The sequence below is a fragment of the Onychomys torridus genome, chromosome 3, assembly GCF_903995425.1.
Source record: "Onychomys torridus chromosome 3, mOncTor1.1, whole genome shotgun sequence".
In the NCBI taxonomy this organism is placed as follows: Eukaryota; Metazoa; Chordata; class Mammalia; order Rodentia; family Cricetidae; genus Onychomys; species Onychomys torridus.
The window spans coordinates 39926599-39952824 of record NC_050445.1 but is presented as its reverse complement, the minus strand read 5'-3'; the positions used below and the strand labels follow the sequence as shown (position 1 = coordinate 39952824).

Sequence of the window (26226 nt, the reverse complement as noted above, 5' to 3'; positions counted from 1 at the left end):
TAAGAAAATTATAAAAAGCCAGGCCTGAAAGTCCCAGCACTTGGAAGGTGGACGCAGGTGGATCTGAGTTTGAGACCAGCCCATTCTACAGAGCAAGTTCCAGGACAGCCAAAGCTACTGATTAAAACAAAAAAACAAAACAAGCTAGGTGGTAGGGGTGGTGGTGCTGCTGGCACATGCCTTTAATCCCAGCACTCAAGAGGCAAAGGCAGGCAGAGCTCTGTGAGTTCAAGGCCAGCCTGGTCTACAAGAGTTCCAGGGCAGCCTGAGCTGTTATACAGAAAAACCCCGTCCTGAAAAACAAACAAAACACCACCAAAGCCCAAAGCTCAAAACCCAACCCCCCCCCCCCCACTGCTCCCCCACTCCCTGCAAAGAAAAAAACCAAAACAGTGTATGGTAACTTCAAGCAATTACAAGCTAAGAATCCATGTGTAAGAAATCTACCTATAAGATTTTTACCTATGTATCATAAACACACACACAAAAAAATCAAATCAGGTGTTGTAGAATATTATTTCAAGGTGTGTTACTTTTGTTTATGTTGCATTTGTTTAACTCTGTGAAGTTACTTGTGTTACTTTGCCTGTCTAAAACATCTGATGGTCTAATAAAGAGCTGAACGGCCAATAGCAAGGCAGGAGAAAGGATAGGTGGGGCTGGCAGGCAGAAAGAATATATAGAAGGAGAAATCTGGGAGGAAAGAGAGAAGAATAGCCAGAGAACGAGGAAGACTCCAGGGGCTAGTCACCCAGCTACACAGCAAACCATTTACAAAAGTAAGGGAACAGAGGCAAAAGGTAGACGGGATAAGTTAAAGTTAAGAAAAGCTGGCTAGAAACAAGCTAAGCTAAGACCGAACATTTATAAGTAAGAATAAGCCTCCGCGTGTGATTTATCTGGGGGCTGGGTGGCAGACACCCCCCCCAAAAAAAGAACAAAAACAATCAGGGTTTCTTGTCTACAAATTTAAGAACTAAAGTGGACCCTATAACTATAGCCCCAAGATCATCTTTGTGAGTCCTTTCTTGGCTGGCTCATGATCCACAATCCAAAGCCTAGTTATTGCATGGTCTAGAACTTGCCACAAAGTGAATGGGGCGTCTCTAATCCACTAAATTCTTCAATCCAAGAACAACTCTTCGCATTTTCCTAAATAACTACTTCCTGAGCCACTTACAAATATGACTTCTGAAGAGTTCCAAGTCCATAAAGAAGGCTGGTCATGGAGCTAGCTAAATCCCGTCAAAGTCAACAAATCTAAACCTCGGTTGGCACTGTCTTCCTTGTGTGTAACACATGCCATTCCTCTCATGTCTGACAAGAAGCTGCTCTACATGGCCTCTGTCTAGAAGACTCAGAATGACATCCAGCTTTGAAGTTATGAGTCTACATATACAGATGCAACACTGAGTTTCTGTGCCCCAGTTACTCATAAAGATACACATAAGAAGGCATGGTGGCTGGGCAGTGGTGGTGCATACCTTTAATCCCAGCACTCGGGAGGCAAAGGCAGGCAGATCTTTGTGAGTTCGAGGCCAGCCTGGGCTACCAAGTGAGTTCCAGGAAAGGCGCAAAGCTACACAGAGAAACCCTGTCTCAGAAAGCTCCCCCCCCAAAAAAAAGGGCATAGTGGCGTATACCTTCCCTGTAAACTTGAGGGCAGCCTGGTCTACAAAGTGAGCTCCAGGACAGCCAGGGCTGTTACACAGAGAACCCTGCCCCGGAAAAAAAAACCAAAAATGAGCAAGCAAACAAACAAATAAATAAAGCCCCACCCAAACCTGTCAGTGTAGCTACACTAAAACATCTACAAACAGCTGGGCATGGTGGCACATATATGCCACCAAGCACTTGGGAGGCAGGAGGATTGCTGTACCAGAGGCCAGCCTGAGCTTCATAACCACCTAAAACAAAAACAGAATCTAGAAAGAACACACTGGAGTGACAAAGCATCATTTTTTTTCAGGCAATGTTTTGCTATGCAGATCAGACTCGTCCGGAACTCAAAATCTCTCTGCCCTGGCTACCCAACTGTTAGGATTACAAATCTGGTCTATCAGCACAGCCCATAGAAGAGTCTTCATGGTTTTGCCTTTTTCAGAGCAGGGCATTGAATCCAGGGCCTTATGCATAGCTGGCAGAGGGCTCTACCACTGAGCTACATACCTCAGCAAACCATAATAAACAGAATTACCTCTAGCCAAAATATGAATTTGGGAAGTGTTTGAAAAGGAGATAACTAGGGGTGAGGATTTAGCTCAGTGGTAGAGTGCTTGTCTAGCAAGCGCAAGGCCCTGGGTTTGGTCCTCAGCTCCGAAGGAAAAAAAAAGAAAAAAAGAAAAGGAGATAACTATTTAGAAATGTGTTCTATCCATCCCGTACTCCCTTGACTGATCAAACTGTTTCTCTTGCTTAGCCCTCAAGTTCCTGACGTTCCTTCAGCCGCAGCTGAATGTCGATTTCTAATGTCCAGATGACTCTAGGGAAGTAATAGCCAATATGTTGACTTTTAGCTTCATTAAAAGCTTGTCTACCGGTTAATAATCCTAAGGGTAAGAACTGTAAATTGTCCAATTCTATAAGAAAGTAGTGTTTCACATCACTTGTCCACAATTTGATCAATAATATAACTTACCAGCTAGATCAGTACAATGAAGGATGCAGGGGTCAAACTTACCTAAGTCAAAAGCTGTACTACAGTTAAGGAGTCTCAGCCCCAGGAGTGTGGACTGATAGGCAAATACAAAAAAACAGTATTCTGAAGAAAACTTACAAACAAAAAATAGAAGGTGTGGTGGGTTGAAGGAAAATGGACCCTAAAGGGAGTGCCACTATTAGGAGGAGTAGCCTTGTTGGAATAGACGTGGCCTTGTTTAGAGGAAGTATGTCATCGTGAAGGCAAGCTTTGAGGTCTCATATATGTTCAAGCCACAGCCAGTGAGACAGACCACTTCATTGTTGCCGGCAAATCAATATGTAGGGACACTTGGCTACTTCTTCAGCACCATGTCTGCCTGCACATCTCTAGGATGATAATGGACTGAACCTCTGAAACTGTAAGCCACCCAATTAACTGTTTTCCTTTACAAGAGGTGCCGTGGTCATGGCATCTCTTCACAGCAACAGAGACCCTAAGACAGAAGCAGAGCTTTAAGAGAACACATGACTACAGGGAACTCAGCGAGGTCAATGGCTAAGGGCACTCCCTGTTTGTGCAGTGACCAGAGTTCAATTCACAGCTTCTTGTAGCTCCAGCTGTAGGGCCCTCTCTTCTGGTCTCTTTGGATACATGTATGTACATGTGGTGTTTGTATATATGAAGACACAAGAATACCCATAATAATAAATAAATATACCCACGAGAATAAATCTTTAAAAATTTTTTAAAAACTATCCATGGCTTAATGAACTTTCCCCATCATTTTTTTGGTAAAGATTTGCTTATTATTCTATTTATATATGTGTGTATGTTTCTGTGAATGGTATAGGTGCCCTCAGAGGCCAGAAAGAGTCAGATCCTGCCTTAGTTGGGATTTCCATGTCTAGAATAAAACATCATGACCAAAAAGCAATTTGGGATGGAAAAGACTGTATTTCAGTTTACATATCTCAATCACAGTCTGTCATGAAGGAAAGCCAGGGCCAGAATTCCACGATGAAGCAGATACCATGAGGAACACTTCTTGGCTACTAGTGGCTTGCTTAGTGTGCTTTGTTTTTTTTTTTAGATATATTTATTTATTATGTATATATGTCTGCCTGCATAACAGAAGAGGGCACCAGACCTCATTACTGATGGTTGTGAGCCACCATGTGGTTGCTGGGAGTTGAACTCAGGACCTCCAGAAGAACAAGCAGTCTGTGTTCTTAACCTCTGAGCCATCTCTCCAGCCCCAGTGTGCTTTCTTATAGTATCCAGAGCCACCAATCCAGATGTGGCACCATCCTCAGTGGGCTGGGCCCTCCTACATCAGTCATTTTTTATTTTTATTTCCCTAAGACAGGGTTTTTCTCTGTGCAGCCCTGGCTGTCCTGGAACTCACTATATATACCAGGCTGTCCTCAAATTCACAGAGAGATCTGCCTGCCTCTGCCTCCCAAGTGCTGGGATTAAAGGTGTGTTCCACTATGCCTAGCTCTACATCAATCATTAACCTGCAAGGGGTGGGGGTGGCCTTAATCCCAGCACTCTGGAGGCAGAGACAGGCAGATCTTTGAGTTTGAGGTCAGCCTGCTCTACAAAAAGAGTTCAAGGATAACTAGGGCTACACAGAAACACTGACTCAAAAAAAGAAGAAAAAAAGAAAAAGAAAAAAGAAAAGAAAAAAAAAATACCTACAAGCTAATCTCATAGAAGCATTTTCTTGATTAAGGTTCTCAGATGACTCTAGCTAGTGTCAAGTTGATCCCTGGCCCCTTCCCAACAGATTCTTGGAGGTGGGTTTATAAGGTAGGTTGTGAGGCACCTGATATAGATACTGGAAACAAACTCTGGAAGAACTGGAAAAACATCAAGTGAGCTTAACTAGTGAACCATCCCTCTCCACACCCTCCATCAACCCACCCACCCACCCACCCATCCATCCAATGTGCATTTGTGTTTTGCCATGGGTGCTGGGTCCCTTGGAACTGAAATTACAGACAGTTGTGAGTTACCATGTAGGTGCTGGGAATGGAACACAGATCCTCTGGAAGAGCAGTCCCTGATCTTAATCTCTGAGCCATCTCTTCAGACCCACTCCACCAATTCTTAAATGTCATTTGTCTTTGACCCTGAAATCCAGAAGCCCTTAGTTGCAGTTTAAGTTTCCCAGTGCTTTTAGCATGGCTGTCTTGCAAGAACAGGAAGGAATGTAAGATGCTATTGTGCTATAAGCCAGAGCAAATCAATTTTGCCATTTGCTGTTTTCTCTTAATGTCATTAGGAGCACATCAGGTAAGGACTAGATAAATGCTAGATAGAGAACTCATATTGATGACATCATCTTTACAGAAGTAACCACATTACCCACTATAATGAATTCTCTGGCAATACTAAGTAATATAAAATTACTTGGTGATTAAATTATGATCATTCCAATTTGGAACTTCTGAACCAACAAGCTTCACGTGCGCTCAGCAAAGAGACAATATGATGAGAACAGAAGCCATGTGCCAGTCATATAGGCCACCAGCAATCGGCTTTATTTGGCAACAGGGATGAAGGACTAAATTTACTGCTAGCATGAACAGTTTATGCTACGGCAAGTACAGATCTGAAACTTCAGCTGGAATGGCTATTCTAAACACACTTGTGCCTACTGTATAGCACGTGCCCCAGCACACTGAACAGCAGGAAACCCTACTGCCAGCCTCTCCCTGCCCCCGCTCTCCAGGTACTCAGAAGTAGGTGGTATAGTGTTGTAACAAGTTTTGGGGGCCAGGCTAAGCCTTTTGCTTTTCAAAAGCTGCACACTTACGTTAACAGGCCATCTTTCTCTAATTATTTAGTCTTATATTAGAAAAATTTTGGAGCCATTGTACTAAGATTTTCTTTTTCTTTTTTTGAGACAGGGTTCTCTGTGTAGCATTGGCTGACCTGGAACTCATTCTATAGACCAGGCTAGCCCAAACTCAGAGAGATCTGCTTGCATGCCCCCTCTCCGCTTCTCAAGTGCTGGGATCAAAGGTATGCGCCATGACTGCCCAGCCAAACCCTACCAAACTAAGGCCCTCTTAAGAATTACTGCAGGAAATGGAGTGTCTCAGGACTCACCAATTATGTACTAACCTTCAATGTGAGAGGCTTCAGCAGTTTGCAACAGAAGTTCAGTTCTCAAAACCAGATAAAAAACTCCCACAAAACCTCCATGGGCATTTGAACCAACTCTACCAATACCTAATACATGTTCAATTTTCTAGAGAAATACTCTATGTTTAGAGCAAAATGTCAAAGCAATCTTCACACACTCATTTTACCTTTAACTACAATCTGCAAGTATTTGTTTTCCTGCACTTACCTGTAATATCAGAATGGCCACACTCATGTCGTGGAACACCTAGAAAAACTCAACTGTGTACTGTGGAAATGTACTTTCAACTCTCTTTGACCAATGTGGTTTAGCACCTGTTGCTTATCAAATGCTTTACAAGAGAATACAAGAACATAAACTAACATTCTGTAGGTGTGACTGTCAGTCACACTTGCTCCTACTCTTACACCTTTTCTCACAGTCTCACAGTTTCTGACAGGAGTTTTAAGATGGTGTGGCAATTCTGCAAAGAGAAATGAAAGCACACAACCACATCAAAATTTGTACATCAAGGCTGGAAAGATGGCTCAGTGGGCAGAGTACTGACTGCTCTTCCTGACAACCTAGGTTCTGTTCCCAGCACCCATAGGGTGCCTTACAAGTGTTTGTTATCTCCAATTCCAGGAGGTCTAACACCTTCTTCTGACCTCTGCAGACATTGTACACACACACAGTGCAAACACATCCATGTAGGCCAAACACCCATACACATAATATAAATCAATCTCAACTTAAAAAAAAAATGCATACCAATAATTAACAAAACACTACTCAAATGCCCATCATCTGATAAACACATCAATAAAATGTGTTAACAACAGAATAATATTCCGTTATGAAAAGAAGATTCTGATACATGCTATTAACTGGAATGAGCCTTCCAAGACTATGCAAACTGAAAATAGCCATCACCAAAGGGCACATAGTTGATAAAGAATGTTCAGAGCAAATAAATCTAGGAATATAAAAAGTTGACTGGTGGTTCTCTAGGGTGTGTGTGTGTGTGTGTGTGTGTGTGTTGTGTGTTAATACCTAACAAACATCTTTCTTTTTTTTTTTTTTTTGGAGCTGAGGATCGAACCCAGGACCTTAGCAAGCACTCTACCACTGAGCTAAATCCCCAACCCCACAAACATCTTTCTTTTTTTCTTTTCTTTTCTTTTTCTTTTTTTTAGAGATTTATTTATTATGTATACAGAAGAGGGCACCAGATCTCATTACAGATGGTTGTGAGCCACCTTGTGGTTGCTGGGAATTGAACTCAGGACCTCTAGAAGAACAGCCAGTGCTCTTAACCTCTGAGCCATCTCTCCAGGCCCACAAACATCTTTCTTTTGGGGCTGGTGGACAGTGGTGATAGCTTGCACATAGCTGATAAACAAAAAACATTAAGTGTGTGACTCATATTAATTACAACGAATAAATCTGTTAAAAACTTTTGGAGATATGAGGTCCTTGAGAATCGGCAAACTTTTTCTAGAAAGTTTTTCTGGACTGTTCTATAAGAGTTAGTGAAATTCGATCTAACTTACTTGAGTGTAACTGGAACAAAGCTGTAGTATTTTGCTAGGTACATTCTAAAATGTGAATGCAGTTTAAGAAAAAACATTACGCCGGGCAGTGGAGGCACACGCCTGTAATCCCAGCACTCAGGAGGCAGAGGCAGGTGGATCTCTGTGAGTTCGAGGCCAGCCTGGTCTACAGGGCTAGTCCAGGAAAGGCTCCAAAGCTACAGAGAAACCCTGTCTCGAAAAACCAAAAAAAGAAAAAAAGAAAAAACACTACGTCAAATAGTTCAGGCAGCTTAACAGAAATGTACTGTCTATCTAAACACACATAGGTTTACATACATACATACACATACATGTACACACACACACAGTCAGTCACCCTTGCAGTGTGTGTGCTCTGGTTGTCTTGTCTTTTTAATTCAACAAATAGTTGAAACTTACTGTACAGCAGACACTATTCTAGGAGCACATGTGTAAAAATACCAAGACAAGGCCTTCCTCTATTATTTAGCTTCTTACATCTGTGGACACTGACCCCACATGGAGAGAGAATGAAAAAAAGTTTATCTTTCTCTACTACTGTATACCTTTTCTTTCTTCTTACTGTGAGTCTGCCTGTGTAGCTGTACAGCTAGGGGGCTGGCCCCTGAAGTCTTCCTCCTTCCTCTCCTGCTCCTTATCTTTCTTCCTTCTTTTTTCCTCCCAGACATCTCCTATTTATTCTTTCTGCCTGCCAACCCTGCTTATCCTTTCTCCTGCCTCACAATTGGCCACCCAGCTCTTTATTAGACCATCAGGTGTTTTAGTCAAAGAATCATGGCTGCAGAATTAAACAAACGAAATATAAAGGAATGCAACACATCTTTGCATCATTAAACAAATGTTCCACAGCATCAACAAATGTAACACATCTTAAAATAATATTCTACAATGGGTGGCCTTCAGTATTGACATCCAAGATGCTTTATACTTGGTAGTATCAAATATTCAGTCAATATTTAATTCTTTAAAAATACACAAATTCGGGCTGGAGATATGGCTCAGAGGTTAAGAGCATTGGCTGCTCTTCCAGAGGTCCTGAGTTCAATTCCCAGCAACCACATGGTGGCTCACAACTATCTGTAATGAGATCTGGGGCCCTCTTCCGGCCATGCAGACATACATGCAGACAGAACATTGTATACATAATAATAAATAAATCTTTAAAAAAAAAAAAAACCCACAAATTCATCACCCTCTATTAGCATGCAAGTTTGCTTTCATTTTTAACAAACAGTAAAATCATATGCATGCCAAAGAATTTTGTTTTTTGTTTTGTTTTGTTTTTCCCAAGACAGGGTTTCTTTGTACAGCTTAGGAGCCTGTCCTGGAACTTACTCTGTAGACCAGGCTGGCCTCTAACTCACAAGATCCGCCTGCCTCCGCCTGCCTTTGCCTCCCGAGCGCTGGAATTAAAGTGCACCACCACTGCCCAGCTCAAAGAATTGTTTAAAAATATGGTTTGTTACCAGTAGATGTTTAATTTGTGTATTTGTTGTATGTATTTATATGTCCATGGTCATAAAAAAATGTCTTGGGCTAGGGGCTGGAGAGATAGCTAGTGGTTAAGACAGTGGCTGCTCTTGCAGGGCCCTGGGCTTGGTTCAGCACCAACGTGGCTGCTTAAAGTTACCTGACCCTTCTGGCCTCCATAGGCTCTGAGCATGCAAGTGGTACACATGCACACACAGGCAGAACTCCCTTAAACATAAAAAAGAAATTTTTAGAAGTTTCTCTTTTAATCCTAACACTCAGGAGACAGAGGCAGGCAGATTTCTGTGAGTTCGAGGCCAGCCTGGTCTACAGAGCAAGTTCCAGCACAGCCAGGGCTGCTACATAGAGAAACCCTGTCTTGGAAAACAAACAACAAAACCAAAATAACAACAACAACAATGAACAAACCAAAGTTTTTCTTGAGCTAAAAGGGGTTGCAAATGCACAAAATGTATGAAGTCCTGCTCTCCCGGAGCTTACGATCCGGTAGATCAATAAATAGCTTTAAACACAAAACAAGGTGTTATATGATAGGCTGGCTAGGAAAGGAGGCATTACTTTAATGCTTGATGTTGAGAAAAGGAACAGCCACATAAAGGAGACAGAATTCCAGAGGGAAATACTTGTGAAATGAGGTGAACTATGTGCTGCTGGCGACCAACCATCCTCATGACCTCATCAACTAACCAGTCTGAGAAAGTCGGCTTTCAGGCTGCGGCAGACCAACAGTGGAAGAAAAAGCTCTCATGAGCACTGTCTTTAAAATTTCTTTTCTATTTTGAGATTACAATAGAATTACATCATTTCTCCTTTCCTGTTCCTCTCTCCAACTTCTCCTATACACCCCTCCTTGTCTTCACACAAGTCTTTTCCGTTTGTTTAACTTTTTGGAATAAGGTCTCTTGACTGGGCTGGCTTCAACCGTAAGAGACCCTTCTACCTCTGCCTCTCAAGCTCTGGTGTGACCACCACTCCAGGCTCTCCTCACAGTCTTTAGAAGACCATCTCTGGACAACATAGCTTCCCTCCTTTTCTTGTGTCTTCAACAACTCTTATTAGGCCTTCTTGCAACCCTTTTTTAGTGAGCGGCATTGTGTTAAATGTCTTAGGACTTAAAGACAAATCAGACACACACTTAACAGTCTCTAAGTAGACATCAATCTAGTACAGCAAAAAATAGGCGTGCGTGTGCACACACACGCGTGCACACACACCATCATGGATGAAAGAACTGTAAGATGAATTCAGAGATCACTAACCGCAGAAACAGTGCAGGAAAAGCTCATGTGGTAGGAACATCAGAAAAGGGAATATCTAATTGTGACTGTGGATCTGGACTTGTAGGTAAAAATATTTTGCTTTAGTATCACTGATAGACTTTAAATAGACTTTTAATTATTGTCAGCTCCCCAGGCAGGTCTCAAGTCCAAGGACCAAAAGCTTGCTATTCCTCATGCCTCTGCAATATTCAACACGCACGGTATTCTCAAGAGCTGACTTAGTCATTTGTTGATTTGTTACAATGGATGAGTCTCGGCTTTCAGAACTGAAGGATACCTAAGAGATCCCTGGAATGCCCATCACAGCATGTTTCAGAACCCATAAAAAAACCATTTGTATATGTACTTGTGTTTATATACATAATATTGCTGCACCTTTAATTCAGAATCTTACAAACTGTATTAGTTTTTTAAAAATTTTCTAGCCAGTCTCCCTGTGCAGCCAGCAAGCTAGCAATGCCCTCAAATTTCTTCCTGCGGGTTGGAATTACAGGTATGGTCACTACACCTGGCCCACAGAAATTTTGTTTTAAAGAATAAAAAATGTGTTTAAAATTATGTCTATTTGTTGGGAGTCGGTAGGTATATTCACATGAATGCAGGTACCTGAGGCCAGAGTCATCAGATCTCCCAGAACTGAAAAGTTACAGGCAACTGCAGCCTGATATGGGTACAGGAAACTGAACTCAGGTCCTGTGCAAGGGAAGCTTGTTAACCATTCTTTTCTTCCCCCTTTTTCTTTTTGGTTTTTCAAGATTGGGTTTCACTATGTAAACCTGGCTGTCCTGGAACTCTCGCTTTGTAGACCAGGCTGGTCTCGAACTTTACAGAGATCTGCCCGCCTCTGCTTCCCAAGTGCTGGGATTAAAGGCGTGCACCACCACCGCCTGGCTTTGTTAACCATTCTTGAGCCATTTCTTCAGCCCTTCATTAACTTGTTTTAACTGTGCATTACTAAACTGAAGTTTGCACTTCAGACTGTTTCTTTTTCCATTTCCATTTTCATAGTTTGCACGTGTTCTTTCTACTTTAGTCACTGACGCAGGGTCTCTCACCCAAACCAGAGGCCTCTGATCTGGCTAGTCTCCTGGCTAGTCTCACTAGCCAGACTAGCTAGACTGCACTGAATTTCCGAAGTCTCTGACTTGAGAGGCTGTAATCACAGACAGGCCCCATGCCTACCTGGCACTTTCACAGTCCTGGGGGAATCAGATTCCAGCCTCATGTTTGTGCAGCAAGCACTTTTAACCACAAGCCATCTCCCTAACCATCCCCATTTTTTTCTATTGAGCAAACCTTCCCACTCAGTCCCTCAAAATTCCTTCCCATTCCCAACACAACATATTAATCACTGAAGAAAAGCCAAACAACATTCTTTTGAGGCAATGTCTCAGTATCTCCAAAAAAATATTCCATGGCCAAACTCACCATAGAGAGCTGTCCAAGTTTGATTAATTACATCTAGACACACAGTTCCTGACCTGAAACAGATGGAAAAAATGGCACTTTTAAAAATTTAGAAATCTAGTTGCATGTTTCCGGCAGCTAATTTTATCAAAAACACTTTGTAACATCCTTTAAGATGCAGCTGGAGTAAAGAAGATGAGAAGCAGAGGCATTTACAAGCTCTTTCGTGCCTTGTTTACATCCAACAGGAATAAGACCAACCATATGAAGAAGAAAACACCTGAAGCAAGCAAGTGTTGAGAATTAACCCAGGGAACAAGGGCAGGTCCACCTTGTGATTCCCTGAGGACAGAATTTGACTATAAAGGCAAGGGTGTGCATATTCTGAGTCTTGTAAAGGTAGCAGAGAGCCTGACATTACCACACTACAGATTAGATAAAAGTATTACATCATACTAAATTCCTAAATCTACTTTCCTGGAGTTACCTCAGAGAACATCCTGTCATTAGGATGGTGGATACATAGGGCATTAAAGATTAGGGGCACAATGTAGACATGTAACCTACCCATACAAGGTTCACAAAAATTTCTATGCAGTTGTTGAAACAGCAAAAATAGAAGCTGGACAAAGAAAAGTATAGTCCAAATAACCAGCACTGGAAGAACAAGATGGGCTATGATGGAATCATTTAAAAACAGTCATTAAGAAGTATATAATTAAGATAAACTATCATCATTCACATTTGTCAAATCTTTTAAGGGCTGAAAACAGTAAATCCATATGCTGACAATGGGTCTTCAAGTTGGGTCTACACTTAAGAATGGAGATGTGGGTTATTCCAGCTGGATCCCAGTCATGAAAATGAAAAAAAAAATGTAACAGTACAATTAATAACTGCGCTGGAACCTCATGTAACAGTACAATTAATAACTGCGCTGGAACCTCAATGACTTAAACGATCCCATCCCTAAGACTCTACAGTCTAAGTGACTATTCATACAGTGCTACCTTCCCATAACACCCAAATGATAACTGAGGGTTCTTTTACCACAGGACAAGAGAGATGACCTCTAATTAATCAAGAACAGCTGCTGCGAAAATTCAAATTTAAACATTTTTAAATAGTTACTTACGCTTCATCAATGTTGGGGTGGAAAATTTTATTCATGAATCCTGCAAAAAGAGATGTTCATTAGCAGCACAAAGGATGCAGAGAACAATGAACTTTAACTTGTCAGTACCGGAGACCATATAGAATTGGAAAAGGTAGCAATACTCAAACTGTTACTTTCAACCTTAGGTCTTTGGCTACTCACCCCAACTAACTAAAACGCAAGAGTCCTATAACAAGCAAACAAACTTTGGGACCATGCAGCTTTTTGTATAAGAAAATCTTAAAAGCAACTGTCTTTTGAATTATGAAGAACTTGCCAAAAGAGATTATTATGTAATACTAAGTAATTTATAACTCGTGCCACAGTGAAAGCTAAGAAACGTTCACAGCAGCTGAACTGTTCGAGCTTTACTGAAGATTCTGCTCTTGAATTCCAGAAGCACATCTACAGGTAGCATTTGGCCACACAGTGGAGCAGGAACGAAGGTGCTCAAGTTAGGAGAACACTGCTTCCAAACCACAAAAGTTCCTCTGAATCTATCCATTCAAAGTCAGTTCTGAGTAAAATTGAGGCAACCAAGAAATAAGACAAGGACTTAAAAAAATTCATTCTCTAAGGTAGCCTGAATCTGTCAGAGATCTAACTTTTAAAATTTATTCCTAGAGAAAAGTATAAACTTTAAAATTTGCTGTTTAAATTATAAGGAGGGATTTATTCATTTTAAACTTAGAACTAATGATTTAATCATTATATACAAATGCAAACTACAGTATCCTAGGAGAAACTCCAAGCTCCTCGTTGTGCCCTAGTAGTACCGTGTCCCTATCCCACACTTTTAACGGGTTCCTTTAGGGTGACTCTCACCACCACTGTCCCCACACTCCTCTCATCCTGTTCCCACAGGTTCTATCATTACTTCCAAATATGCTTGTCAGCACCTATTGGGCAGTCATTACTCTGGGTACAAAAATGAGACAGCACACTACTCTCCCAGAGGTCACTGCAGCAGCAGGTCCAGAGACAAGAAGAACTAACTGCTATGTGAACAAAGTATGGACACAGTCAGAGAAGGAGGAGGGTATTTACAGCAAGAAAGTCCTGAAACACTTAACTAACTTTGGGGAAAAGGCTGCATCGATATTAATTTTTCATCAATGATAATTAGGGATGCTTAAAGAGATATCCCAAGCTAATAGAAGTGCTCATGTCTTAAAAGGAAAAAAACTCCTTGTAATGGCTAGGAAAATGCTAATAACTTACATGTCCAGGTTAAGCTTTAAGAATACTGGAAGTTAACACTGTAGGCATGGCTGGTGCACACCTTTAATTCCAGCACTAGGGAGGTAGAGGCCGGAGGATCTCCATGAGTTTGAGGTCAAACCTTGGTCTACATAGTGAGGTTCCAGGAAAGCTAGGGCTACACAGTGAGGCATCTAAAATAAAATAAGTCAAGAACTAAAAATCTAGCCAGGCGGTGGTGGCGCCCACCTTTAATCCCAGCACTCAGGAGGCAGAGCCAGGCGGATCTCTGTGAGTTTGAGGCCAGCCTGGTCTACAGAGCAAGTTCCAGGACAGGCACCAAAGCTACACAGAGAAACCCTGTCTTGAAAAACCAAGGGAACAAAACAAAACAAAACAACAACAAAAACAATAACAACTAAAAATTTAGCCCAGAAGTAATGGTGCATGCCTTTAATCCCAGCACTTGGGAAGCAGAGACAGGCTGATCTCTGTGAGTTCAAGGCCAGCCTGGTCTACAGAGCAAGATCCAGGACAGACAAGGGTACACAGAAAAACTCTATCTTGGAAAAAGAAGAAAAAGAAAAAGAAAAAGAAAAGAGAGCTAAAATCCTGCCCTACATTTGGGACTAAAGCAATTGAAGAATACTCATGGGCTTGGAATCCTACACAGCCAAGCATAGTGTGAACTAGATGAAGGTATCAGTTTGGACAGATCTAATGTTAAGTTTCGAGATGACTTCTAAATATTTGTTTATACCAAGAGATTAGTAATGCTCCTCACCCTTCTCAAGGCAACTTTTTTCAGTGGACAGTAGTTAATGCAAATGCTAAGTGACTGCTTGAACACTTAGCTCTAAACGGGACATCGCATCAAACTCTAGAGACCCACCCCAAGGTGGAGGAAGAGGAGGCAGAAAGAATGTTAAGAGGCAGAGGGTGGCAAGGAGTGCTGAGGTGATGTGTTGTCTTCTAGACTTGAACTCACAGTAGCGATGGTTACCCACAAAATATCCATGCAGTGGACCAGCCAACATTTCAGTGGGCAGAACTAGACTCTGGGTATTCATTTAGAGAGAGAGAAGAAAGAGGTCACAAGGGTGGGAGGGCATATTAGGACTTTCTGGGTAAGAGTGGAGGAAGGAGTGTGGGGGTGGCTATGATCAAGATACAAGGAATACATGTATACACTTGCCAAAGAATAAATCAAAATTACCCTTTAAACAAGGCAAAACCACATAACAGACTGAGGTACTGATAATATACTCCTATTTAAATGATAAAGTAATCCTTACACCGTGCTTTAGGGGAAACCACTCTATCAAAGCTGCGATAACTAGGCTACAGAGCCATGGCTGCAGTAGACATGGAAACAGACCATGGAAAGAATGGTTCTTGAGTACTTGATCTGCTCAAGGGAGTGCTACAGCACTGTCATCAGGAGGGAAAGCAGGGTTTCAAGTCGGAGACCAGCCCAGGTGATACAGTCAGACCCCATCTCTAAAAGCAAGAGATTTTATACAACACTAAATACTCCTTTGAAAGAGACAAAGGCGGCTGGAAAGGTAGCTCCACAGTTAAGGGTAGATGCTGCAATTGCTAAAGACCTGCATTTAGTTCCCAGCAGCCACATGGCTGCTCACAATTACCTGTTACTCCAGCTCCAGGAGACCTGACATTCTCTGGCCTCACATGGCACAAACATAGATATATACACGTAAAATAAGGAAAAAATTAAAAATAATAAATAAAGAGACAAAGTGAAAGTTGGAGAGATGGCTCAGTGATTAAAAACACTGGCTGCTCTTCCAGAGGACCCAGGTTCAATTCCCAGTACCCATATGACAGCTCACAACTGTCTGTAACTCCAGGGAATTAGACCTCTTCTCCTAGCTTCTTCTGACAGTGTATGCACACACACAATGCACAAACATACATGCAGGTAAAAACTCCTACATATTAAATAAAAGTAAATCTTTAAAAAGGAGACAAAATGCTTGGTTATTTGTGTGTGTGTGTGTTTGAGTATCAAGTGTGCACATAGGTAAGAAGCTGGAAGCAAACACATTCAAAGGTTAACTGCAGAATTCTCAGTTGAAACACTTTTGCAGCAGTATTTTCAAAATCTTATCCCTCCCCACCTCTACCCCCACTCCCTCCCAACCCATCCTCAGATCCAGAACTGGGGCTGAGTGCCAAGCGTCTGAGCAGTAGCTCCAGTATTTCTATGTTTCCTTTCTGGTGCTCCTGAATTTCTACCATGTTTAACATTAATAGTTAACCTTTCGAACAAAATCAAGTGGGTTTTTCTGGGGAGAGGGAGTTGGAAGGGGGGCTGTTGTTTTGTTTTGTTTTTCTCAAGACAGGGTTTCTCTGTGTAGCTTTGGAGCCTGTCCTGGATCTCACTCTGTAGACCAGGCTGTGTGGGCTACCACCACCCAGCCACTATCAGCACTATCAGGTTTTGTGTGTGTGTGTGTGTGTGTGTGTGTGTGTGTGTGTGTGTGTGTGTGTGTGTGTGTGTGTTTTGGTGGAGCTGAGGATCAAACCCCGGGCCCAAGCACTCTACCACTGACCTAAATCCCCAGCCTCCACTATCAGGTTTTTAAAGTAAATTTAATTATATGTGTGTTAACTAGTACTGAATCTTCTAAAGGAAAATGATCAATAAGGCCAAAACCAACTATTCTGAGATCTCACATCTTAATTTCCTTTTGTTTAAATAAAACAAAATCCATTACAAAACAAAACAAAACAAAAACCTCCCTCAGTTGTGAGGTATATGGTCCTCAAGATCTGTTGCACTGAATAATATACTATTATCTTGGGGGCTGGAGAGATGGCTCAGAGGTTAAGAGCACTGGCTGCTTTTCCAGAGGTCCTGAGTTCAATTCTCAGCCATGAATGACATGATGGCTCACAACCATCTATAATGATGAGATCTGGTGCCCTCTTCTGGCCTGCAACACTGTATATGTAACAAGCAAATCTTAAAAAAAAGAAATATACTACTATCTCAATCATAAAGGATTTTAGAGCTTGGCCTCACACTTGCAATGTTCCTCCCCTGCCTCCCGAGTGCTGGGATTAAAGCAAGGGTCTCACACATGAGAGGTTGAGTATTCTACAACTGATCTACCCCACAGCCTACAAAACTTTCCAATGAACAGGAACCAAGTCTGAATCACTTTTTTTTTTAAACGCATATATAAATATGTTTATTGGTCTTTTGAGAGACAGTCTCACTATGTAGCTCTGGCTATCCTGGAACTCGCTCTGTAGATCAGGCTGGCCCCGAACTCACAGAGATCCACCTGCCTCTCCAATGCTGGGATTAAAGGCGTGCGCCACCATGCTCAGCAGGTTTTCTTGTACTGTGTGCATCCTAAGGATAGAACCCAGGTTGTCAGGCTTGATGGTAAGCACTTTTAACTACTGAGTCATCTCCCTGCCCCTCCCCCTTTCTTACATTGATTAATGAATTTATTTTTGAGACAGTCTCACATACACTAGGCTGGCTTTAAAGTTGCTATGTAGCCAAGGATGACCTTGATCTTCTAATTCACTGACTCCACCTCTTGATTACAGGCATACATCACCATGCTGATTTATAAGACGCTGGGGTTGGAACCCAGGGCTTTGCACATGCTGGGCTAGCACTCTACCATCTGAGCTCCATTCCCAGACCTGAAGGGATTTTTACAGAATTACAAAACATCATTCAGTTTTCCAATAGAAAAAAATTTAAAAAAAAAAAAAAAAAACAGAAAGAAAAGAAAATTTATAGAAACAAAAACAAAAACATGCAATAACACATTAGTTGATCCAGGACCATATCCTAAGCATGCATTTCTTCTTTTTTTTACTATATTTTTATTTTTTTTATGTGCATTGGTATTTTTGTCTACATTCATGTCTGTGTGAGGGTGTCAGGTCCCCTGGAACTGGAGTTACAGACAGTTGTGAGCTGCCTTGTGGGTGCTGGGAATTGAACCTAGGTAATCGGGAAGAGCAGCCAGTGCTCTTAACCACTGAGCCATCTCTCCAGTCCCATATGTGAATCACTATCTTTTGAACTAAGAATGGTTCTCCTATATGAACTACAGCAGTTGGTAGCTACTATTAATAATCCAAAGATGCTCTTGGTACTTTTAACACCCTGCTTCTGCTAGATGCTAGAACCTGCAATGAACACTGGTGAAGCAGAAGCCCCCACACTGACTATAGATAGGACTTGTCTGGAGAGCTCTGCACAACAGGCACATGCTGGATTGGAAGGTGGATAACGTTATCAAGGGGAAAAATAGGAAGGTAAGGGGCAGTGGTTGCAATTCTCAGTTGAGGCCAGGGAAGATACGTGTGTGTGTGTGTGTGTGTGTGTGTGTGTGTGTGTGTGTGTGTGTGCGCGCGCGCGCGCACGTGCGCGCGCGCGCATTTGGTACGCTAATGAAACAGCCAGGTAGAAAGTACACCAGAAGTTGGCTTCATTTATACTTTGGAAGATCGGCAAAGATACTAGCTGAAATGAAGGGATAAGGGACAAAAACAAGGTATGGCGGCAGAGAGCTTTCAATGAGAGGAAGATGAGAAGCCAGTGAAACCAGCATCTCAACATATTCTTGTTTTTAAACAAATGGTGTCAAAAAGCAAACAGAACAGACTTGTTGAAGGACAGCTCAATAGGTCCCCAGCACCTCCAGTTTTTGATAGGTGATACAATGGTATATCTCAAACAAAATGGAATGAATGGTAATCCTATATGCCTTAGCAGCCTGATGCTACAGGGCTCCTTGAAGGATTAGGAACAATGATGGTGACGAGCTCTGACTATATCAAAACTGTCCATGAGAGATTAAAGTATCCCCTTCTTTGGCTTTGGCCTGGAGAGTACAATTGGAATTCATGTAGTTTCTACACTGTTTGCAACTAAATTTCAATTTGGCCTGGTTTGAATATAAGAGTATATAAAAGAAAGGACCAAAAAACTTCATAAATATATTTTAGTAGTAAAAGACTTGGAGCCCAGAGCCCTGCATCTGGTATGCTTCTAAGAATTAACACCATCAGGGGCTGGAGAGATGGCTCAGCAGTTAAGAGCACTGGTAGCTCTTCCAGAGGGCCTGGGTTCAATTCCCAGTACCCACATGGCAGCTCACAATTGTCTGTAACTCCTGTTCCAGGGAATCTGACACCCTCACACAGATATACGTGCAGGCAAAACACCAATGCGCATATAATGAAAATAAATTAAAATTAACACAATCAGAGTTCTGAGAAAGTACTAAATAAAGTTCTGGCCCCCACGCTGCTATCAACCGCAAGCTTTGGGCCAGTCACCGTTTTGTCATCTGTGGAGATAAAGAGCTGGGGTGTTTCATCTCTAAAATCCCCATTCTGACTCTATTTCTAGAGATCCTATGGGTGCCAAAAATCTAGGATTTATTAACAGTGTCTAGAGCTTCAAGAACAGAGGCCTTGAAAGGAAATGTCCAGTGAAAGAAAGTGACTTTGTAAGGCAGCACCACTAAGTAGAACATTCTAGAACATGATGTATAACTACCAGTGTGCTGCACTACCACGGAGAGCCACAAGACCACTGATGATTCCAAGTGAGTAAGATCAACTGACAGCTTCGCCTTCAAGGACCAGGTCCTAACATACAAACACTACCTGAGAAACCCTCCCAGACCACAGAGAGGAGAGCTCTTCCTACTGCAGGCTTTTACTTAAAAACATATTTCGGGCTGGAGAGATAGCTCAGAGGTTAAGAGCACCGACTGTTCTTCCAGAGGACCTGAATTCAATTCCCAGCAATCACATAGTGGCTCACAACCATCTGTAATAAGATCTGGTGCCCTCTTCTGTACACATAATAAATAAATAAATAAAAATCTAAAACATTTCTTTCAAAAATTATTTTTTGAGAATGTCATACATGTCTATTATGTACTTTGATCATATTTATCCTCCTCCAGACTTCCAAATCCTTCTGGATCCCTCCCTCAACAGACTATCTGTTATTGGAAGGATATATCAGGCTTTTGAAGGGTGTGGAGAGTATGAACATGAATGTGTGTGCTTCAGACATGCTCTGTGTAGCCTTGGCTGTCCTGGAACCTGCCATGCTGGCCTCAGACTTGCAATGATTCTCCTGCTGCTTCCAAAGTACATAGACTATAAGCATATGCTACCACGCTCAGCTCAAACTGTTAAAAACAAAATAAAACCCAAAGCCAATCAATCAATAAAAAGGATCATTATTTCCTCTACATTTGTTCTAGGGCAAACTGTGTGCAGAGTTTCTGGCAAAACCATTTATATCCGGACAACAACGCTAACATGAAACTTGTGGGTTCGGAAGGGAGAAGGCTGGGAACGAACAAACTAGGAGTTCAGAGAAGGAAGGTTGTCAGGCCGGAGCGTGTCTGCCCCGGCAGAGTCTCTTTTTTGGCAATGCTGTCACCACACTAAGGAGTATGTCTGCAACAGGAGACTTCACCCAACACTTGTTTCCATTTCACCAGAACTACTATGAAGGTATTTTAAGAGAAAGTATTTTGAAAACAGCTTCTATGGAAACATGGTAAGGAAATGCAGCAGGTCCTAGAGACAGAAACCAGGGGTGGGAGTACTAGAGACTGAAGTCAGGGCCTTGTGTACACGAGGCAAGTGTTCTACTGCCTGAATATGAATCCTGTAAAATCTGTATGTGTCGTTAACATTTTACTTGCTAGCAGACACACTAATGACCAAATGTGTGGGTGAAGAAATATCCTAGGGTCAACCCCATCTGTAAATTCTGCCCGATTTATCTTGGTGAAACTGGAGGTCAGACAAATGACTAGGTGAGGGGGGAATGCCAAAGGTAAAGAGTTAGCTCTATCCCAGGACAGAGTGAACCAGGACTGAAGTGGCTATGGTCTGTTGAGTGGCTGATGCAACTGACCTGTAAGTGTATGAATTCCTGAGAAAATAGTAAGGGAAAACATTCACCTTGATGTTAGGACACGTAGGCCTACACAAGCATTCTCAGAAAACAGCAGACTCAAAACCAAGCGTTCTGCTTTTTAAAATATATTTAGAGGTTGAGAACACAGCTCAGTGGTGGGGCTTGTTGTGCTTCCTTAAGTATGAAGCCCTGGGTTCAATCCCGGTACCGAAGACAAAGCTACCCAGAAACACAGACTAAGTGTCGTCTCTCCCTTCAGTGTCTGTGTGTGCATTCTTCAGAGTCAGAGCTTCAATCTCAGCTCCCAACACTCAGAGCTGGAGTGGCCCAGCCAAGGAAGAGTGACAACCATGTGCGGCTGTCTGCACCGGCACCCTCCTCAGACTTCCATCTTACCTCAGGCAGATAAGCCCAGCCTGAGGAGCCTGTACCTGGGCAGAAGTCTCTTCAGAGTGGTTCTTCCCTATCAGGAGACAGACCTGGGCTCTTTCCAGGTGAGGACACAAGCATGGAGCTCACTCTCAAGGCCCTGGTTATGGAAACTTCTGAAGCCATCCTATGTGGGTTTCAGCAGACCTACTCATCAAGGGGCCCTCTTGTCTGCTTCTCTTTTTTCTCAGGTAATTTGGAATCTGAGGGCCAGATGGATAAAAAAGTTCATTTGTAACTAAGAAAGGGTAGGGGCTGGAGAGATGGCTCAGAGGTTAAGAGCACTGACTACTCTTCCAGAGGACTTGGGTTCAATTCCTGACACTCACATGGCAGCTCACAACGGTCTCTAATTCCAGTTCCAGGGGGCCTGATGTGAGCTCATATAAAATAAAAATAAATAAAAGGAAAAAAGAAAAAGGTGAAGGGTTGTCCTTCATCAGCACAACCTAGTTTGCATCCTAGAAACGAAACGCTCCACCATACACAAACATCACTCTTAAAAGTCTTCTTTGTTTTTTTTTCCCCCCCGAGAAAGTCACCAAAACCTTTAACCTACTTGCCTTTCGTTTCTTTCTTTCTTTCTTTCATTTTTTTTTTTGGGGGGGGGGTTCAAGACAGGGTTTCTCTGTGTAGCTTTGCGCCTTCCCTGGATCTCGCTTAGTAGACCAGGCTGGCCTCAAACTCACAAAGATCCGCCTGTCTCTGCGTCCCAAGTGCTGGGATTAAAGGCATGGGCCACCACCGCCCGGCTCGTTTCTTTTTTAACCTCTTTCCCATCTCCATAATTTATCTTTCAGTGTCTTGCTCATTCATCTAGTCATACATAATAAGAGGTCTGGAAGGATTTTTGTTTTGTTTTGTTTTTGTTTTTTTGAGACAGGGTTTCTCTGAGTAGTTTTGGTGCCTGTCCTGGATCCTGCTTTGTAGACAAGGTAGGCCTCAAACTCACAAAGATCTACTTGCTTTTTCCTACCAAGTGCTGGGACTAAAGGTGTGTGCCACCACACCCAGTTTGACCTAACTTTTTAAGAAAGAATTTCAGTTCAAAGGCAAAGGAAACTAGGCTGGGGAGATGGCTCAGCATTAAAAGCCTTCGCTGCTCTTCCAAAGTGGGCGGCTTACAACTAACTGCCTGTACCTCCAGTCCCAAGGCATCTTTTTTTTTTTCTCTTTTGGTTTTTGGAGACAGTTTCTCTGTGTAGCTTTGTGACTTTCCTAGAACTCACTCTGTAGCCCAGGCTGGTCTCGAACTCAGAGATCCACCTGCCTCTGCCTCCTGAGTGGTGGGATTAAAGGCATGCGCCACCACCACCTGGCTCAGTCCCAAGGCATCTAAGACCCTCTTCTGGCCTCTGTAAGTACCTGCACCAGATGATATTCATTCAGACACATACATAAAAATAAATCTAAAATCAACCTTACAATAGGTAAAAAAGGAAGCCAAGATTACATGTTTGCATTCTAAAATCAAATCTTAACAACAGATAAATCATCTAATATACCAAAAGAGATGTCAGATCATCCATTTGAAAGTAGAAACCTAGGCAGCAGGGTGGAATGTTTGTTTAGCCAACAGGAAGATACTGTAACAATGAACCACCCAGAAGCCATACCTTTTTAGATGAAAACCCTAGTGCCAAGAGTACTACTTCCCTACTGGTCAGAGGCTTCTCCTGAGGTTTTCAAAACAATACAGGCAATTACCACTGTTCTGGTTTGGCCACCAGAACTAGGCGGTAAGGCCTTACTGTGTGGATACCAAGCACACCTTAGCTGTAGGACACAGAGAAATCAAGCTGGAACTGGCAAGGAGCTCCCCACCTGTCAGGTAGCCCTGCCAGTGTCCACAGGTGCTGTGTTGCTTTTCAGGCTACTATCGAGAATTGTCATCAACTGTCTTACTCAGCTCTGGACTCTGTCCCCAACAATAATGACTTACTAGGCAAGAGGACACCACTGGTGCAATGGTGGCGAGTTTGCTATAGGAGGAACCAAGTACTTCCGGATTGGATCTGATGTCTGGTACTGTAAACCCAGCCAAAAGCCTGTGGCATCGTCAGGAAGCCACTGCTGTTGTTTTGCTATGTGATCGGGATGTGCTTGTCCAACTACCTTCTAATGACTATGGTAAGCCTATAGACTAGTGCTCCTTTTGCGGTGGTCAAAGTGACTCATAACTAGCCAGGATACTGAGCATAAACAACTGTCAAATGTCCAAGCCAGAAACGGGACATCTATGTCATCCCTCCAAAGCCCAGGGAACAAGGCAGAAGGGCAGAAAGCCTGTGAGAGCCAGAGGAAAGGTGGGAATGCAGAGTGGACACTGACATCAGGGCATGATGTGACTGCTGCACTCTTGAGCTTACTGCAATTGTGATCACATGCAAAAGATCCCCACGAGACTGGCCTTCAACACTACCATCTGATAGAGGGGCCCATGGGGCACCACACCTCTGTCAAGATCTATACAAAGTTAAATGGTCGCCGGGCGGTGCTGGTGCATGCCTTCAATCCCAGCACTCAGGAGGCAGAGCCAGGCGGATCTCTGGGCTACAGAGTGAGTTCCAGGAAAGGTGCAAAGCTACATGCTCTTGTAAAGAAACTCAGTGGGATGGACGGAGGAGACGGACGGACGGACACACACACACCCTTAGCTGGGAACAGGAAGGGAGAAAAGCAATTAGCAGGTGTGTGTGTGTGTGTGTGTGTGTGTGTGTGTGTGTGTGTGTGTGTGTGTAGGGGGGTAACAGGGTATTACAATAGAAATATATATATACATGAAAATGTCATAATACTTATTATGAATAACTAATATATATAAACAAAAACATCTTTTAAAAGTGAAAAAAGGGCCGGGTGGCAGTGGCACACCCTTTTAATCTCAGCACTCAAGAGGCAAAGGCAGATGATCTCTGTGAGTTTGAGGCCAGCATGGTCTACAGAGTGAGATCCAGGACAGGCACCAAAACTACACAGAGAAACCCTGTCTCAAAAAAAAAAAAAGTGAAAAAAGGAGCTGTTAAGACAGAATTTAAATTGGCATTAGGTCAACTTCAAGAAGAAAATGCTAAATCCTCTTCAGTAGCACACACAGGCAAGGTCAACCCTTAAGAGGAGAGGTAAGGGCTGGAGAGATGGGTCAGAGGTTAAGAGCACTGGCTACTCTTCCAGAGGTCTGAGTTCAATTCCCAGCAACCACACAGTGGCTCACAACCGTCTGTAATGAGATCTGGTGCCTCTTCTGGCACGCGGGTATATATGCAGGCAGAACACTGTATACATAATAAATACATCTTTAAAAAAAAAAAAAAAAAGGACAGGTAAGCTAATATACTACTTTTACCCTACTACTCTACTGAAGAGCAAGATGAATTTTTATGACATGGGTCTTGTCAATAGGACCAACTTAGTAATAGCTGGCTTCTCTCTGTGACAACTTCAGTACTTGGTACCCAGTCCTTGCTCTGCCCCACCCTATGTATTATCATCATAAAGACCATATTCTTACCCTCTCAGTTTTTTATGTTTCTCCTCAACAGCTGTCCCTCTATCTCATTCCATTTAATATTCCTAGGACATACCAAGAACTGTCATTATCTACAAACAGCAATGACTCTTCAGCCACAAATCTGGACCTGTCTTCTCCTACAGTCCCTGTCCTTACTAAGATTCTCTGACATTCATCTTCTACCTTCCAACGCCCTCTCCACAGAAAACGTCTGTCTGCTTCCAGCTGTCCCTCTGCAGCCTCTCCTTGGAGTTGCTCCACCAACATACTACTACTGTCCAAAACTCCACAAAAGTTCAAGCGCTCCGCAGGCACAGGAGTTTGTTTTTTATGACCGACACATCCTTCCATGTATTTCAATTACCTCTGGACCATCTGTAACTAATACAACTCACATGCTATGTGATTAGTTGCATTTTATCATTCAGGGAATGCTGTACACATTCCTTATAGATGAAATAGCTTTCAGATTGTTTCTGATACATAGTGAGGTTCAATCAGTGGATACAGAATCCTTGGATTTAGAGGGCAAATTGGACACCGAGGTGACACTAAACAGAAATCTACTCATTCTAATTTTCTTCAATGCAACAGGCCCTGAGTATTTGCTGGGTATGAGTGTTGTTAGCAAAATAGACCATTTGTGGATTTTACGTCTATATACTGAGTTTTATAAAAGGAAAAAAAAATTACAGCAACTTGTCCCAGTGTGCTCAAGAACTGTCCCTGCCACATACAATCTTCCTGTTAGCCGCCCCCATTCTCCAATGACTTCTCTTTCTGCTTAACCCTATCAAACCCTATCCTGCACATCTACTCTCTTCCCTCCTTGAGTTCTATTTCACTCAACAGTCCATTTTTATAAAGAGAATATCCAACTAGCAGGCTTTCTCACTTTCCTTTTTGTATTTTGTTTGTTTTTTGAGACAGAGTTTCTCTGTGTAGCTTTGCAACGTGTCCTGAAACTCACCCTGTAGGCCAGGCTGGCCTCGAATGCACAGAGATCTGTCTGCCTCTGCCACCTGAGTGATGATGGGATAGGGTTTCTCTGTGTAACCCTGGCTGTCCTGCAACTTGCTCTGTAGACCAGGCGGGCCTTGAACTCACAGAGATTGGCCTGCCTCTGCCAAGTGCTGGGATTAAAGGTGTGTGCCATTACCATCTGGCCTCATTTTCCATCTCTAACATCTTCAATGAATACATGCTCCCTTCTTTTACCCCTTTCTCAAAGGCTCCTACTGACCCTATTGTATCAAGTTTTGACAACTCCCTACAAAGAATATTTTTAAATCTTTCAGTATCTCCCATAAAAAAATAGATAAATAAAAGCAGGCTTCGTATAATGGTACATGTGTTTAATCCTAGCACTCAGGAGGCAGAGGCAGGTGGATCTCTGTCTTTGAGGCCAGCCTGGTCTACATAATGAGTTACAGGCCAGCTAGAGCTACACAGTGA

General features: G+C 42.5%; 1 protein-coding gene across 2 annotated transcripts in view; it reads right to left on the bottom strand.

Moving 5' to 3' along the window:
* Positions 1–26226, bottom strand: part of Ube2h (ubiquitin conjugating enzyme E2 H) — a 102738-nt gene that overhangs the window by 22944 nt on the left and 53568 nt on the right. The window contains exons 4-5 of one of the 2 annotated variants that reach the window (XM_036181344.1): positions 12662–12701; positions 11548–11600 (exon numbers count right to left, since the gene is read on the bottom strand). The exons of the other annotated variant lie outside the window; for it this stretch is intronic. Coding sequence (XP_036037237.1) covers positions 11548–11600; positions 12662–12701 — 93 coding nt within the window. The remainder of the gene's footprint in view (positions 1–11547; positions 11601–12661; positions 12702–26226) is intronic. 2 annotated transcript variants of the gene reach the window in all.